General features: G+C 42.6%; 2 protein-coding genes across 9 annotated transcripts in view; both read left to right on the forward strand.

Moving 5' to 3' along the window:
• The window catches only part of ttll4 (tubulin tyrosine ligase-like family, member 4), a 75,896-nt gene extending 67,904 nt beyond the window's left edge, over nucleotides 1-7,992 (forward strand). For 5 of the 6 annotated variants that reach the window (XM_069935924.1, XM_069935926.1, XM_069935927.1 and 2 more), the window contains 2 exons: nucleotides 4,585-4,661; nucleotides 6,402-7,992. In XM_069935924.1, the coding sequence (XP_069792025.1) occupies nucleotides 4,585-4,661; nucleotides 6,402-6,483 (159 nt within the window). In that variant the 3' untranslated portion in view covers nucleotides 6,484-7,992. The remainder of the gene's footprint in view (nucleotides 1-4,584; nucleotides 4,662-6,401) is intronic. The other variant, XR_011356860.1, reaches the window with a different exon arrangement.
• The window catches only part of LOC138762255 (5'-AMP-activated protein kinase subunit gamma-1-like), a 56,078-nt gene continuing 45,250 nt past the window's right edge, over nucleotides 6,925-17,752 (forward strand). For 2 of the 3 annotated variants that reach the window (XM_069935931.1, XM_069935929.1), the window contains exons 1-2: nucleotides 13,438-13,522; nucleotides 15,983-16,034. In XM_069935931.1, the coding sequence (XP_069792032.1) occupies nucleotides 13,490-13,522; nucleotides 15,983-16,034 (85 nt within the window). In that variant the 5' untranslated portion in view covers nucleotides 13,438-13,489. Of the gene's footprint in view, nucleotides 7,003-9,563; nucleotides 12,067-13,437; nucleotides 13,523-15,982; nucleotides 16,035-17,752 lie in introns of those variants that run through there. The other variant, XM_069935930.1, reaches the window with a different exon arrangement.

The following is a 17,752-nucleotide window of genomic DNA, read 5'->3' on the forward strand; positions in this document are numbered from 1 at the left end:
TAATTTTAAATACCTCGATCAAATCTCCCCTCATTCTTCGATGATTCAGGGAATAAAGTCCTAACCTGTTTAATCTTTCCCTGTAACTCAGTTCCTGAAGTCCAGGCAACATCCTAATAAATCATCTCTGCACTCTTGATACCTTTCCTCTAGTTAGGTGACAAAAACAGCATACAATACTCCAAATTTGGCCTCATCAATGTCTTATACAATCCCACCAAAACATCCCAACTCCTATACTCAGTACTTTGATCTTGAAGGCCAATATGCCAAAAGCTCTCTTTACAACCCTATCCATCTTTGATATCACTTTCAGGGAATTATGTATCTGTATTCCCAGATCCCTCTAACCTACCGCACTCCTCAGTGGCCTACCATTTACCATGCATGTCCGTCCTTGGTTTGGCTTCTAAAATGCAGCACCTCACACTTGTCTGCTTTAAATTCCAATTTTCCAGCTGGTCCAGATCCCTCTGCAAGCTTTGAAAACCTTCCTCACTCTCCACAACGCCTCCAGTCTTAGTGTCACCTGCAAACTTGCTGATCCAATTTCCCCACATTATCATCCAGATCTTTGATATAGATGACAAACAACAATGGTTCCTGCACCAATCCCTGGGGCACACCACTAGTCACAGGCCTCCAGTCTGAGAAGCATCATCCACCACTACTTTCTGGCTTCTACCGTCCAACCATTGTTGAATCCAGTTCAGTACTTCACCATGAATACTTAGCATCTCAACCTTCCTGACTAACCTCCCATGCGAGACCTTGTCTTGTAGACAGCATCCACAGCCTATCCTTCGTCAACTTTCATGGTGACCTCCTCATAAAAACTCTAAGATTGGTTAAACATTACCTAATTCCTCTTTCCAAATTCAATAGATATTTGAATTGAAATAAAGGTTTCAGCTCATAGTCTCACTGAGTTCCTCCAGCTGATGGTTTCATTCCCTCATTCTGAACCTCGTTCTGTGAATTACATTGAATGTATGATTTTCAAAAACTGCAGTATGATCAGAAAAGTATGATCAAACAGTGTACTTTAAATTGCAAAGGTAAAGATACATAACCAACATTACAGGCTTGAGTCCTTCATCAAGTTATGAGCAATATCTGGGCAGGTGCCACCCCCTTCCCGCTCCATTCACAGAGCAATTTCCCCCTTCCCTTATTCACCTATTTATCTCCTGCCTTTGGGACCATGCCACTCCCCCCCCCCCGCCCCCCCACCATTTTATTCAGGCCCCTGCTTTGATTTGTCATACTTTGATGAAGGGCTCAATCCTGAAACCTTGGTTATGTATCTTTGCTCTATAAAGTACACTGACCTGGTGAGTTTCTCCTTCATTCACTGTGTCTGCAGACTTCCATGTTTTACCTCATTTAAAGAATATTCAAAATTGCTGAGGTTCTCTGAATGTAAATAACTTTTTTTTAATCTCCTCATTTGTTCAACAAATTGGAGGAAACAGGCCAAGTGTAATTATGGAGGGTATTTTTTGTGGACGTTGATGCCATTTATGACAGAAAAGCAGGACAAAGCTAATTTATCGAATCCAATGTGTAATCCATTGCTCTTATTCCATTAAAAAAATTTTTTTAAATTCTCTTCCCTTATTTAAGACACTGCCTTGATGGAGAGGTCTGGTGCCTGTAATGTCTCAGGCTGAGTAACAACCCTCTGGAGATTTTTCTTGTCCTTCTAGTTGGCGCTTCTAGCCAGAATGCTCTCCACAGTACACCTGTAGAGGTTTATGAGAGTTTTCGGTGACATACCAAACCACCTCAGACACTTCACAAAGAATAGCCGCTGGCGAGCTGCCTTTGTGATTGGATCAACATGGAGGCTCCAGGACAGATCCTCAGAGATGTTGACACCCGGGAGTTTGAAGATGTTGACCCTCTCCACTACTGAGCCCTCGATGAGGACTGGGTCGTGTTCCCCTGACCTCCTCCTGAAATCCACAATCATCTTGGTTTTGATGACATTGAGCGCAAGGTTGTTGTCGTTACACCATTCAACGAGCTGATCTACCTCCCTCCTGAACGCTTCCTCATTGCCGTTTGTGATTCTGCCAACAACTGTGGTGTCATCGGCAAACTTGGAGATAGCATTTGAATTTTGCTGGCCACACAGTCAAGGGTTTATAATGAGTAGAGTAGTGGGCTAAGCGCACATCCTTGGGGAACACCTGTGTTGATGATGAGGAGGAGGAGCCGTTGTATCCAATTCGTACTGACTCTGATCTTCCAATGAGAAATCAAGGATCCAGTTGCAGAGGAGGATATGGAGGCCTAGAGTTTGCAGCTTCTTGGCCAGCATTGAAAGAATAATGGTATTGAAAGCCAAGCTGTAGTCTATGAAGAGCAGCTGTATGAATGGTGATCCAGGGCTGAGTGAAGAGTAAGTGATACTGCATCTGCTGTGGAGCGATTATGATGATAGGGAATTGCAGTTGATCAAGATATTTGCTTAGGTAAGCGTTAATCCTGACCATGACTAGTCTCGAAGCATTTCATCACAGTAGAAGTTAGTGCCACTGGGCGGTAGTCGTTGAGGCATTCACACTACTCTTCTTGGGTACCGGGATGATTGATGTCCTTTTGAAGCTAATGGGAACCTCTGACTGCCACACTGAGAGGTTGAAAATGTACGTGAACACTCCGGCTGGTTGGTTGGCTCAGATTTTCAGTACCCTGCCAGATGCACCATCAGGGTCTGACGCCTTCACCCTCTTAAATAATGGTCTGACGTCACCCTCAGAAACAACTATCACAGGGTCCTCAGTCTTTTCAGGGATTCTAGAAGTCACTGTTTGGTTCTTCTCAAAGCAGGCATAGAAGATGTTTAGCTCATTGGATAGTGAAGCATCTCACCCATCTATAGTGTCCACCTTCACTTTGTGGACTGTAATGGCCTGAACTCCCTGCCTTAGCTGGTGTGTATCTGTCTCTTTCTCTAGTTTTCTCCAGAATTGCCACTTTGCTTCGGAGATGGCCTACCACAGGTCGTACCTGATCTTCTTGTAAAAATCTCGCTCCCTGGGGTTAAAAACCCTTGTTCTCACCCTCAGCAGGTTGCGGATTCTCTGATTCATCCAGAGCTTGCCTCATTTTGCAAATTGCTGATTCCACTGTAGAACTTGTTTTGCCTTTCTAATTTAGTGCACACCTGAATATGCAAAATCCTACACCTGTGTACAGGTAGTCAGAACATATGGTAAAAAGTTGCTGTGACAATCACGAGGGATACCATATCCTGACAGTCAGCACTTGTGTTCAGAGAGGAAGTCGTTCACAGCAGGTGGTCATGTCCTTGGTCTTCAGCACCTGGTACAGTATCCTCACCAACTCAAGCTAAGCAACCCTCCGAGATGTCTCTGCTCCAGTACTATCACCACTGGCGTGCCTTCATCTGTCAAGGCCTTAGGACATGCAATTCTTCCCTGGAATTTCGTTTCTCTACCTCCCTTTTGTTTTTATGGTCCTCGTTATCTATGTCTTTTACCAAGCCACTCCTGAAAGTAATTTGTCCAACTCTCCTGTGACATGTACAAGGATGTTTTACTGCAACTTAAATCACAGTATTGTCTCTGCTCTTATCTCTTATCTCCCACCTCTCACCTCCAGCCAATGCTAGTAGCCTACCTCCAAAAGTTCTTGTTTTAACCCATGATCTACAAATGGTGGGACTGCCATAGCACCATGCTGGTACAGACCTGAGAGAGCAGGGAGCGAACACACAGCACTATTCCCAAGGGTTCAACCGCTCAGTCCTAATGCCAGTGGCTCTGTACAATCTTTAAACAGCCTGCCAAAGGAGCTGACGGCTTTTGTAATTAAAATTCTGCAACCGCAGTGGCCTGTGCCCAAGATAGTAGCACTTGCGCTGGGCAGCACATCATGAGGGGTTGCAGACTCCGGGGAGCAGTAGACCGACGCAGGACACCAGAGATGGAGAGAAATACCCCCTGTTGATAAGGAAGGCATAGGAGACAACCCTATGACAGTGATCACTGCAGCAGACCAGTGAGGGGCTCAGCGGCTGAAGGATCCACACAGGATGTGGCGACTTGCGGTCAACGTTCAAGGAGTCTCAACAGACTGCAAGCTGCTGGAGATTGGCTCATGGAAACCAGGTATCAGAGCCGGGATTTGAGTGATTGCTGAAGGCAAGAAGGGCCTCAGGCGCTGAAGACTTCCTGATTGTGTTGAAGCTTTGGATCTGGAGCTTGGATGCCAATGCATTGGACAGGAGTGTGTGCAACTTCAGAGGCTGTGAGAGTGCTTAATACAAATCCATGGACACTCAGTAACTGAAGGGACTCTCTTTTCTTTCTTTCTCTCTTATTGTAAGGGACACCAGGCAACACTAATGGCAACTCTGCCTTACAGCAGGCAGAAGGCCATTTTGTGTAATATCTGTTTTGTGCTGTGACGTGACAAGAAAGGAATCTTGAATCAAGAATATCATAAACTCTCTTTGAACATAGTGCAATCAAGGCATCTACGTACTATAATTTCAGCTATTGATTTTGAATTTAACCTGGTTAAAACTGAGAACTTTTTTTCTTTTTGCAGTGGCATCCACCCAAAAATAATTTGACTCAGACGATAGACATACATGGAATATGTAATCTGAATCCTTTGTTGGAGAGGTAAGAACTTCAGAGGATACATTTCAAGTGGAAACATTGGTGGCAGCTACCATTTGAATTCAAAGCTTTTTTTTAAATGTTATTTTACTTAAACAATTTTGTTTTTGAACAGCATGCCTGCAGTGTATTTTTTCAAAAGGTAAAATGAGCGTCTTACTTATACCAACCATTTGTATTTCAGTCACCCAAGAAACTGCAGATGCTGGAAGGAACTCTAATCAGGCTGCATCCACGGAGGGAAATGAACAGTCAACGCTTTGAGTTGAAACCCTTTTTTGAAAAACGATGACTGTTCATTTCTCTCCACGGACGCTGCCTGACCTGTTGAATCCCGACGGTTTCTTGGTGTTTTCCTACTATGTTTCATCTTTTTTTTCAACCCTGGAGTAGTTATGACAGTGAACAGGACTTTTTGTAGTTTTCTTTAAAGCCTCTGCCCCAAAGTGCTTCTGTCAGCAGGGTACCTTTTGATGCGCAGTAACTGTTGTAAACATGTCTTCCCCACTCGACGTGCAGTCACTGTTTAAAGCTGTGTTTCTCCCATAGCGTCCCACAAATGGCAGCAAGATAAGGAAGAAAGTGATTTGTTTTAACGTTCATTTTGTGATGTGTGTTAGGCCTTGAAAGGATTTCTCCTCCAAAATAAAGCCCTAAGATCTATATTCTCAAAACAAAAGGCAGATACACATGAGTTTCATGGTTCATCCAAAATACTCCACTCCCTCATTGCTGTCCTGGGGTTTCAGCTGAGATGCTGTACAGTGCAACGAGAGAGCTGACTGATTCATTTACTGCTGAGCCAAAAGCTGCTGGTTTTGGGTTATCCCACTTTATGTATTAAATCAGTTTAGCTATGGATATGGAGTCTGCTCTGCCATTCCTCGCGGTCATGGATGATCCCATCATTCGTTCCATCCGCACCAGTGACAGAGACCTCCCAGTAGCCAACCATTTCAGTCCTGTGTCACACTCCCACACTCACATATCTGTCCATGGCCTTATGTACTGTCCTACCAAGAACAACACCTGATTTTCCATCTCAGCACTCTACCCAGATGACATTAACATCGACTTTTCTCGTTTCTGCTGCCTGATCTCCTCCCCTCTACCTTCCCCCTTCCCTTTTCCTTTCCAGTTTCTCCTCCCTTCCTTCACCCAGCCATCCGTCCTCCCCGCTGCTGTCCTCTCCCTCTCTTCTCCACCTATCACCTCCTGCCTTTGCGACCACCTCTCCCCCTTACTCTTTTGTTCGAATGTTTGCTGACATTTTTCCATACCTTGGCGAAGGGCTCAAGTCTGAAACGGCGGTTATGTGTTTTATCTTTGCTATGTAAAGGACACTCTTTAACCTGCTGAGTTTCTCCAGCATTGTGTTTTTACTCCCATCGTTTAACAGCCTGACTCTTGTATGTACTCCTAATCTGTTCCCTAAACCAGTGGTTTCAACCTTTTTTTTCCACTCACATACCACCTTAAGTAATCCCTTACTAACCACTGATCACCTATGGTATAGTTGAGTGGGAAAAAGAGGTTGAGAATAATTTCCCTAAACAAAGGATAGTTGAGTAATAGGGGATGCTAGTTGATGCAAACAAAACAAATTCGTTACCTAGCTGACAAGGATCCAGCTATTGTTTTCTAATCTGTCCTTGCAGTAATGATTGGAATTGGATGAGGAAAGGAGAGGGACATGTAATGAACTGTTTCATGAGGTACGGATCTTGCTTTTTGTCTTCACAGCGAAGATTCACGCACAAACAACAACGGTGAATCAAGTATCCAGGCTTCTGCAAAACCGTTAGATATTCAGCAATCATCCTGATGTCATTTGGACAAGCTGCTGCCACGGTGGTTGTCCAGTGGGGTGTTCTCATCTTCTGGTGGCAATGCTTATCGTTGATTCCTGAGAGCTTGATTTCTAAGTCTACCTCAACTGAGCAAGGGGAGCAGGGAAGTCAGCCCTTTGTGATGTGGAAACTTGTTCCTCAGCATGCATTTGTTAAGCACAGAACCTCCCTCGATTTGGGAACTGACTTTGCACCAGTCATTCACCAAATTATGAACCTGAGCCTTATGGAACTGCAGAAATTTTACCGACTTCTTGCTATATCCCACCCTGGTCCATCCTCCCCTCTCCTTGTTTAGCTGGTCTTAAATGGTCACTAAACTTCTAAGTCCACTGACTATAAAATTCAGATAAACACAAACTGCTTGTCCTCAGGAAACAATTTTGCAATATGCTGAATGGCTTTACAGTTGGCCGCTGGACATCAGGTTCTGCATCCATGCCATTTATGAAATACCCCAACGGGAGCATTTAAGATGGACCCACTTTCAAAAGGTGGGTGTGTAAGAGATTTTGATGAGCAGATCTCACCTCCCTCCCTATACCCCAACCGAACGTTAGGTCTTGTCTCCATCTTGCAGTTGCGTGTCATTGGAAATCAGTGTGATGGCATAGATAAACTCTCCCAGCTAGTCATCAAGTAGAATTAACATTGAAGTTGTCCTTGTTCTTGAATGTAGAAAATAACCACATGACCATTTATTCCTTCCATTCCATCTTTACAAAATAGATATGAAATCCTGAAGCTTAATTTCTAGCACTAAGTATGCCTGCATAGGAAGTGCCTTGAATAGTGAAGTGCCTCTATTTGTTTTCCTTTTGGCAGCTTGTCCAAAAACCCTAATTCTGATGGCTTACAGAAGGCAAACATTTTAGCTGTAATGACCCTTTCAAATGCAAGGGTTAAACAAGAAGATTTTATTAAAAATCTTTCCAAGATGTCACAGAGAAAACAAACAGGATGGGTAGAAGAAGACTTTCCAAAGAAGACTTGTTTTCTGCCTGGCTTGATTTGCTGCTCTTTTTTTTGTCACTTCTGCCAATGGAAGCAAGTTTACTGGAGCTTTAGCAATAATGGTCTGGAGTTTGGTGTTGCTGGCATTTCTGTGACAAGTTGCCTTTCGGGCGTGCTGGAATTGCTACGAGCTGCTCTCTCTACTGCTAACCCCTCTCAAATAAGTTTTCGTAAAAACAGTTTATCAAAAAAGATGAAAATTTGGAGACATTACTGCCACCAACCTCTCGTAGTAATCTAACTTGTGTTTACAATATTCCAGTGAACTGGGGATCAAGCTCTGTCCAGTACAAAGATCACTAATAGAAGGAGATAGTTGCCCTGTGGGATATCTGTTTGGTACATAATAATACTGAGCTCATTATGGCCAGAATGATCAGTGATCCTCACTCGAGCTCGTTTTCTTCCCATGAAGGCAACAGATAGATTTCCATTATGGCAATAATTGAAATAAATTGTTCTTAAGAATATTTGGTTGCATATTAATTAGTTAATTATAGATTTCAAAGGCTAGAGAGCAAAATATGGTCTTGCTTTAAATAGAAGGCGAATGTTTTTCATGAGGTTTGAATTCACACGTTTAAACGTGTATATATCTGCTTTAAATTTTATCCCACCAGCTTTTCTGGTATCTTTTGAAAGTCTATATGGTTATTCTCCAATAAAGGGCTGGTATCACCTGCCTTAACCCCTTTGTGTAAGGAACTGTTTACAGGACTGGAAATGCTCCCAAGTTCTCAAATTGTTCAGCCTTTGGTTTTCCTGTGGTTGGTTCTGTGCTAGTGCTCCTGTCTACCCTGCTGGATTCCGGTGTAGGAGCCAATATTCCCGTTAAAGCAAGGAGACACGCATCATTCTCAAAACTGTGATACAATTTTGTAATAATTCCAAATTTGTTGTGTTCAAACAGATTTTTTAATATAATCATTAATAAAGAGAACTATGTTGAATATCCTCTTACCTGCTTTTTCTAATTATTACTTTATGTTAATATAGCTTAAAGAGGGGTAGTCTTTATAGTATTTTTCTTTAAATCCATGGAGCTGTAGAGGTTTTTCCCCCTTGCCATCCACCAGTGCGTTCAAAATATTTAAAGACTCTGCTTCCACTGCCCTCCAAGGAAGGATCCCAAAGATTGTTGACCCTTTGAAATAAATAAAAATATTCACCACTTCTACCTTAAATGAGTGAGCCCTTATTTTAAACGCTGACCTCTTCTTCCAGATTGTCCCAAAAAAGAAAGTGTCCCAAGTCCATCCTGTCAATCTTTTTAACAGGTGGCCTCATGGGATTTTCACTTAAACCGTCCATGGGATTTACTGTACAGTATAAACAGAATAGATGGTTCCTTCGTTTTTTTTAGTTGAGGCCTCCATATTGGGTAGCAGGGTTGGGGTTGTGCATAGATTCTCAAGGTGGGGCATGGGGCTTAAGAATATTTTAGTGGGGTGTCGGAATATTTTGGGAAATAATTAAAAAGTTGGTTTGAAAAGATAAACTCATTATGTTGGTATGAAAGATGTGACTTGGCCACACAGTCAGTACAACCCTTGGTTCTTTTTATTTTCATAACGTGTGCTTTTTGCTCTTCTGTTGTTTCTCCGATGTTTCTTTGATTTTAACTGTTGTTATCCTTGGTTAACGTTATAATTCTATATTTTTCGGACCAGTCTTATTATCATCCATTCCAAATGATCTCATTGGCGACGAGGATTCCAAATTTTCTCAACTATCATGTCTCCGTCCATACTCATTTTTCAGTTCAGTAGTAAATGAGTCCTGTATCTGTAGGTATCTTTGTGCACTAGCGTATTGATGGCGGGGGTCCGCCCCAGACGCCAGCCTGAGGAGGATGCCAAAATCGGAAAAAAAAATAGGGGCTCCAGAAAGTAAACCACGAGGCTAGCACAGTTTTCACGCACTCTGCGAGGAAAAATGACAGAATCTGCACTCGTGTTTTTTTTATGTTTTGATTCGATCATTACTTTTATTACATTTTTTAATTCTAAGACATAATAAAATATTGATTAATCTGTTTCAGGGAGCTTGCGATGTTGTATATTCAAACTGAGCAGACCAAACAAGCAAAAGGTTCATCAATATTCAGTGGAATTCTTGAAGTTTGGGTTTATTGCTGCTGGTCACGGTGAACGTGCATCTTTTTGCCCTATTATGCCTACAGACTTTGACAAATGAATCAATGAAAGCAGGCCGTCTTGAAGTTCATTTGAGGGTAAAACATCCTAATCTTGGAAATTGGAATCTTAAATCACTGAAAGAGAAATTTGAAAATGGATCAAAAATCACTTAATTATTCGCTGGGCGAACTACAGCCCTGAATTGTAGCCTTGAATAGATGTCATGGGTCAAGATGTTGAAAAATATCTTATTGAGAAGTTGAAATCGCGTAAGTTCTCAATACAACTGGATGAATCTACCATATGGGACGGTGAGGCTCTATTATTGGCATATGTGAGATATATTGATCAGGAAGAGTTTCAAGAAGAGATGTTGTTTTGTGAATCATGAGAAACAACCGCTTCTGCAGTTGATATCTACAGCAAGCTCAAAAGTTATTTAGATGAAAATGAAATACCAAAAGGGAACATTGTATCTTGTGCCACAGATGGTGCACATGCTATGATGGGTTAAAAGAAACAGGATGTTTAAAATTAATGAAGGATGAAAATCCAAACATGTTGGTTGTGCATTGTGTTATCCACCGAGAAAATTTAGTTGCCAAGAAAGCTTCAGATACTGCATTCTGTGATCAAGTGTATAAATGCTGTCTGTTTAAGCAGTTTTGTGTTGCTAAAAATTCAGAACATCTGAGATTATTGCTTCACACTGATGTAACGTGGTTGTCAAAGGGAAACTGTCAAAAGGTTTATGGAACTGTTTGATCTTCTCAGTGAGTTTTTGAAGGACAAACCTGAATTGAAGCTCTTGCTAACAACAGATGGCAAAGCTTATGCGAGGTACTTGAGAAACTAAGTGCATTGAACAAGCAACTCCAAGTAGCAAGTATGACGCTCGTTGATGCAAAAACAAAGATATTTGGATTCACGACACTTCTAGAATTATGCCAAAGAAATATTTCTGCAAGAAATTTCAGTCAATTCTATTGGTTGAATAAGTGTGAGGTAACTAATGCTACTACAAATATCATTGTTGACCATTTGATAATGTTGGTTACTGACTTTGATAGATTTTAAGGCAATGGATTTTCCCTCTTGGTTAATTCAGCCATTGCTGGTGGACTTATCCGAAGTTCCAGTGCAATACCAAGAGGAATTATCTGAGTTGCAACTTGTTCAAAGTGAAAGGAACCTTGATTTGGCTGTTTAACGAGATTGAAAAGAAAGATCCAAATTCAACTACTTTAGGAACTAAAGGGAACTATTGATACATTTTCCATCATCTTATTTAGTAGAATGTGGCTTCAGTGATGTTAGTGATTTGCTACAAGCTAAGAGAAACCGACTGGAAATTACAGAACATGGAGATTTAAGGTTGAAACTAACAAAATTAGTCCCTGGAATCAAAAATATTTGCAGCCAGTATCAGGGGCAAGATTCCCACTGAAGTGACGACAACTGATGAACTTGTGTTTGAGATGGTTGACATATTGAAGCAGTAGTTGAACATGAAATATGTGTCCCAGTGTATTCCCAATCTTAATTGCATTAAAATACACTTGCAGTAAATGATTTAATTAAAACTTCTTTTAAATATATAGCGTTTTTCTGCTAACGGTGGGGCTATATTTTTATGAAAAAAAGTGAGGCCAAAGGCAAAAAAGGTTGAAAACCACTGGTGTAGTGGTTAGTGCCATGCCTTTACAGTGCCTGCGATCCGGGCCTGGGTTTGAGAGTTTGTATGTTCTCCCCATATCTGTGTGGCTTTTCCCCAAGGGCTCTGGTTTCCTCCCACTGTTCAAAATGATTAGTGGAATGGGAATATGCTCAAGAGTTTAAAAGGATGAGGGAAGAATCTTATAGAATCATAAAAAATTATGAAAGAAAAACAGTTAAACCTCGAATCTGGAATTTAAGCAACTGGCAAAAAAATCGAGGAAAATAAATAAGAATAAAATAATAGGTAAAATATATCTAAGTTTAAAAATGTAAAACTAAATGTTCTCTGAAGTAACATATAAACCTTTGGTGAAGATGAGAGCAAATATCCAGCCAGCGGAGAGCCTTGGTCAGGCTTTGCTCATAATAGCTGTTTGAATAAAGTTGTGTGAAATAGCGATGGTGTCGCCCGGGATGAAGAGCTGGTTGATGCCGCTCGCCGTTGGGGTGACTCTCTTAGAGTGACTCCTTATCCCTGCTTTGTAAGAGTCACCCAGGTCAGAGGCTTTATCTAAAATGGGGGGGGGGGGGGTGTATTTATAATGTTATTTTTTGTTTTTCAGGTGGCTCTGTGAAGGGGGAGTAATCTGCAGATGCAGTGATAGTTAAATGTTTTCAAAGAATGTGACTGAACATAAAGTAAAATGCTTTAAGGTTTAGATATTCATGCAAATAAAGTTGTTCAGTGTAAGTACTGTGTAGTATTTTTGTCTTGTAAACTTTTTTCTTAATGCAGATGTTTTAGCTAGGCATTGTAAAACTGGAAAATATACTTATCTGGCATGCACCATTCTCCATAAGTGCCAGATACCAAGGATTTTACTATAGATAAGATAGAAGCTGGGAGATATTTTCCACTGGCAGGTGAAATGAAAATAGCTCAAGATTTGGGGTAGTAGATTTAAGACAGTTGAGGTGAAGCCGGTTCTTCCAGAGAGCCTGCCTCATTAAATGAATTTAAGAATTTTGAACAATGGGGGAATCAAGGGTCATGGGGAACGGATAGGTAAGTGGAGCTAAGTCATGACCGGATAAATGGGGCAGACTCAAAGGGTCACATGACCTGCTCCTAATTCTGGTCCTTGCGTATGCAAAGGAAAATGGTGAATCCTTGGTCCTTCAACAACAACTTAACCTGTCCCTGACTGCAAAAGGACAGAGGAACACATTTTTTATCCCACTAATTTGAATTAGTTTTATTCACAGGATGGGGACGTTGCCGCATCATTTGTGCTTCGAATTGGTCAGCCTCCCACCTCTTCCCCCCCAAAATTATCCCATTTCAGACCTGTTTTCTTTGCCCTTGCCCTCCCCCCCGCCCCCACCTCATCTGTATCTACCTACCACCTCCAAGCCTGGGCTCCTCAGCCCCTTGGTTGGCCACCTGCTCCTTTTTTTTTGCCATACCCAATGCAGGAATGATGGATGCTATGTGACCTGCTGAGTTCCCCCAGCACTTCTGGGTGTTCCGATTCCTTGTTTACCTGCTTGAACGTTGCTCACATTTTAAAGGATCAGGCTCAAAGCCAAAGCTAGAATGCAAAGTAAATCTAATTGAGGTAAAAGCACGGTGCTGGAGAAACTCAGCTGGTCAAACTGTGTAACTTTATTCAGCAAAGATAAAGAAAAGATAAATAACCAACATTTTGGGCTTTGAGCCCTTCATTACGGGATGAAAAAAATGTCGGTAGGCGGCAGAACATGAAGAGGGTGTGTATTGTTCATCTGTCATGTTACATCTGAGCGTGTGTTCGCACTGTTCTGCATCATGGACCGGAGAAAACTGCTTCGTCAGGTTGCACAGGTTCAATCTGAACTTAACTATATTTACCTCCTGCAGTGCTGACTTACTCACTCTTGTTTGGTCTTTAAATTTGAGCCTTCCCTGACTGAGTGCTGGGTTTAGTGAGGCTCTGGTATGTTGATATCAAGCAGCAGGCAGCTCATTCCCGCTAAGGAGAGCTCTTCAACTAATCTGCTCATATGACAAATTTAGGCAGTGAGGCAAGCTGTTTGCATTCCACCCCAGAAATGACAGTGCTGTGGCTCATGGAAGGCATCCACAGTGTGCAGTTTAAACTCTATCTCTACCAAGCAAGCCAGGGGCAGAATGCAAGAAGCTAGTGAGGACCCTGTAGAACAGGTACTGTGCAGTCGAGGGTCAGTGCCAGCAATGTCCTGCTTATTCCCCTCTGTTGTGCGCCACATGCTGTTTCTCTCCTGTGCATGTCTTTGCCTCTCTCTCTCTCTCTCTCCCCCCCCCCCCCACCCCTGTCTCTTCCAACTCCTTTGCTCTTTGCACCCGATTCTGTTTTCTGCTCATTTTTCTTGTCTGCTCTTTTGATCACACTCTTCCCCCTGTAGCTTGGATGCACGGCCTCTCTCATTCTTGCACTCTCATGCGTCTGCAGCTGGTCGAACTGTGAGTAATTTCCCTGAAGTGCGCCATGCAAAATTGAAGGCGTTCTTCACACTGAAAGTTTAAATCGGGAGCAAAGCCAATAAAACTCAGCGGGCACCATCTGTGCAAGGAAAGAGACGGTTGACAGTTTCAGGGCAAAGGGGAGATGGGCAGTATATAAGGGGGAAGGGTGAGGCAGGGACTGGCCATGATTGGTGCGTCCAGGTGATGAGGGATTGATAGGCAGATGGAATCTGGTGGTGGGGGGGAGAGAAGGTTAGATATAGCCACAGAGGCTGGCAGGTGATGAGTGGAGGTGACAAAGGGCAGCAGATGATAGAATATAATGAGGAAAGGGTGATGAGTGGGACAAGATCAGGGTGGGGGGGGGGGTGTTTAATGGACAGATGGGAATAGGAAACCCAATGGGGTGGGTGGTGGGTTGAGGGGTGTGGGAAGGGCTGTTTGAGAGAGGAAGTGAGTGTAACAAGAGAAATGGATAAGGGGTTGGATCACATGACATTGGGTTGCATACAATCCAGGCAAAATGTCAAATGTTGTTCCCATAGTTTGCATTCAGCCTGGTACTCCTGAAATAGTGCTCTATTCTGAGCTCTCTAGTGCGAGCATGTTACCAGGCAGACAGAGAAAAAGATTCAAGGATGCACTTCAAGTTTCCTGGGAATCTCTTTCCTAAGTTGGCTCCAAGCAGAAAGGAGCATTTGGGATGGTGTTGAGAAGCTCGAGGACAGGTGTCTGCAGCCCACAGAAGCTCTGCGCAAGTGGCAGAAGGAGCAGTGCAGCACCTCCCTAACTGTTCATTTCCACCCCCTCCCCTCTCCGGTTTATCCCGTCTTTACAGCCAACTCTTTCATTACTGACCAAGTCATCTCTCTGATCTTGTTCCATTTGCCTGCGTTTGGTCCATTTCCCTCCAAACATTTTCAATCCATTAACCTGTTCAAATGCCTGTTAAATGTGGTATTTCCACCCACCTCTTCCTCTGTTAGCTTGGTCTTTGTACCTACACCCTCTGTGGAAAAGGTTGCCCCTCAGATCCCTTTTAAAACTTTCTCTTCTCGCCAACATCTACAACCTGACGGAGCAGCGTTTCTCTGAACCACAGTGCACACATATGCACACACAATACACGGCACATAATAATCACTTGTATGTAAAGACAATATTTTAAAATAAAATATAAATATTTTGGGATGATTTACTTGGGGTGACACAGTTGGCGTAGTGGTTAGTGCAACGCCTTTACTGTGCCAGTGATCAAGGCTGGGGTTCAAATCCCGCACTGTCTGTAGGGAGTTTGTACCTTCTCCCCATGTCTGCGTGGGTTTTCCCCAGGAGCTCCAGTTTCCTCCCACCATTTGAAATGTACTGGGGTGTAGGTCAATTGGGTGTAAATTTGGCAGCATGGACTCAATAGCCAAAGTGGTCTGATACAGTGCTGGATGTCTACATTTAAATTTACATGGTTACAAGATACTGTTCATCAGTCTTGCATCCTGTGGAAAGAAGCTAGTTTTAGACTCCCTTACCCTGGCAAACAAGACTGTCACCAATCACTTTATCTATACCTCTATGTCCAATGGTCAGCCTCCTGCACTCCAGGGGAAAATCCCGACTGACCTAATCTTTCCTTATGATCCAAGCCAGTAACATCCGTGTTAAACTTTAGTGCTCTGTCCTGGTAACATCCACGCTAAGCTTTTCTGCACCCATTCCAAGTTAATGACAAAGCGACCAGAAGTTCACACAATGCTCCCAAGTATAGGCTCACCACTATTTTATATAGCTATAACGTGATGTCCCAACTCTTGTACTCAATGCCCAGACTGATGAAGGCAGGTGTGCCAAACGTCTCTTTCAGCACCCTGTCACATTCTGGGATCTGTGTCCTCCGAGGCCTCCCTGTACTACGACACTCCCCAGGGACCTGCCACTGACTGTACAAGTCCTACCCTGGTTCATCTTACCAAAATGCAGCTCCACGACACGTATCCAAGTTGAATTCCATCTTCACCCTGTGGTTCCCACTTTGGCCTCATCAGTCACCTCAGATATGGGACCCAGTCAACCCCGATCCCAAGGACCTGGCCTGAGAGGGAAATGGGCTCTTCTGAATGTGAATGTTTCTGATAACCACCCTTGCACCCCTTTTGTTTATAACGAAAACTCTCCGTTATTTAGTTTTCAGATGAGGATAGCAGCCTGTTTGAAAAGTTTCTGCCTGACAATATTGGTGAGTACTTTAGTTGAAATCAATTAATCTACATTGTTTAATGGAAGAGTTAGGAGGCAAAAATTTAGAAGTAACATGAGGGGGAACTTCTTCACTCAGAGTGTGGTGGCCATGTGGAATGAGCTTCTGGGAGAAGTAGTGGCAGCAGGGTCCATTTTGTCCTTTAAGGAAAAATTGGATAGGTATATGCATGGGAGGGGAATGGAGGGTTATGGACAAGGTGCAGGTAGGTGGGACTAGAGGAGAGGACTTGGTTCGGTGCGGGCCAGAAGGGTCAAAATGGCCTTTTTCCATGTTGTACATATGGAAATATTACATTAAATATAATTCATCGCAGGCAAGATGCAGATGGATAGAATAAAGCAAAAACCAACATTTATTAAAGTTGGGCAGCACGGTTAGTGTAGCTGTTACAGCACCAATGATCGAGACCAGGGTTCGAATCCCATGCTGTCTGTAAGGAGTTTGTACGTTCTTTCTGTTGTGGCAGATTATGTTGTGTTTGTATTGTATATAGATAAGTTTTTGGGAGATAAATTGGGGCAGGTTTTTAGTATGGGTTGCATACAAACACTTCAAAACACATCTCATTTAAAATATTGGGGCTCTGCTCAAGCCAGACAGGGTGGCTCCTGGGGTCCTTTGCAAAAACTTTGGAAAGTGCCCAAGAGACTCCACTAATAGATGGTTGTTTTGTAAAGCAACAGATGAAAGAGATCGGAGCTGGAGTTTGGAGCCGTAGGCTGTCTGGAGTGCAGCTTGTTCTAAAAGAGGTCATGTGGCTTTGCAACCAGAGAGAGTAAAACAGGTTTTTCTCTGAGAGAGAGAGAGAGAGAGAGATCAGTCAGCTTTAATGCGTTATAAATTACCATCAGTTCTTCTTTTCTCTTGCTCTGCAGCTCTGCAGGTGATGGTTGTAACAAAAAATATATCAAGATCGACTGCTACTGTTTTTCCACGCACAAGCTTTAAATTACCTTGAAAAAAAACCAAATTAAGTAATAAATTACAAAAACTCCAAAAGTTTAAGATCCCAAAATTCCAATTTTCAATCCGTAAGTGCGATTCCCCAAAAATCTTAATAGCCCAGAGGACCCCAAAACCCAGCAGCAATAGATATTCACCAAGACAAATGGTTACTTAAACAAAAGTTGCTTTTAATTATCTTTAAACATGAAAACAGAATTAAACTTTAACTTGTTGACTTAACTAACCCCCTTCTAAGTGCATGTGTATGTAATATGTGTGTAAGTTTAGAAAAGTTCTTTGGTTCACAGTCCAATCTCACTTCTCATTCCTCCAAATTCACTGGTTGCAGACAATTCTTAGACGGTGCCCAGAATTTAACACTATTTTAGGCTTTGGTGCTTGAAAGTTAAATGGTTACCGCTCAGGAAAGTTCTTGTCAGTTTTCAGAGAGAGATTTGTTGTTCCTGGACACAAACAGATCCCTTTAAATCAGCCACTTCACTGTCTTGCTGAAAAAACTTGCCCCATCAGGGTTCTCCAGATGATAACCTTTCTTTCAGGTCACCACAGAGCTCCTTTTTGTTTCCCTTATTCCAAGTGAAACATTAGACAGCCATTCCTCTCCTCTTGTATGAACCACAAGGGCTTTGACCAGGCTGAACTAAGCACTCACAACCTGTCTTCAAAATGGGGTTTTTCCACATGCTTGCCAGCTTGTCCTGTTCCAGTCCCAGCTGCTGTTGCGGAAC

This window comes from Narcine bancroftii, chromosome 4 (genome assembly GCF_036971445.1).
Source record: "Narcine bancroftii isolate sNarBan1 chromosome 4, sNarBan1.hap1, whole genome shotgun sequence".
NCBI classification, from domain to species: Eukaryota; Metazoa; Chordata; class Chondrichthyes; order Torpediniformes; family Narcinidae; genus Narcine; species Narcine bancroftii.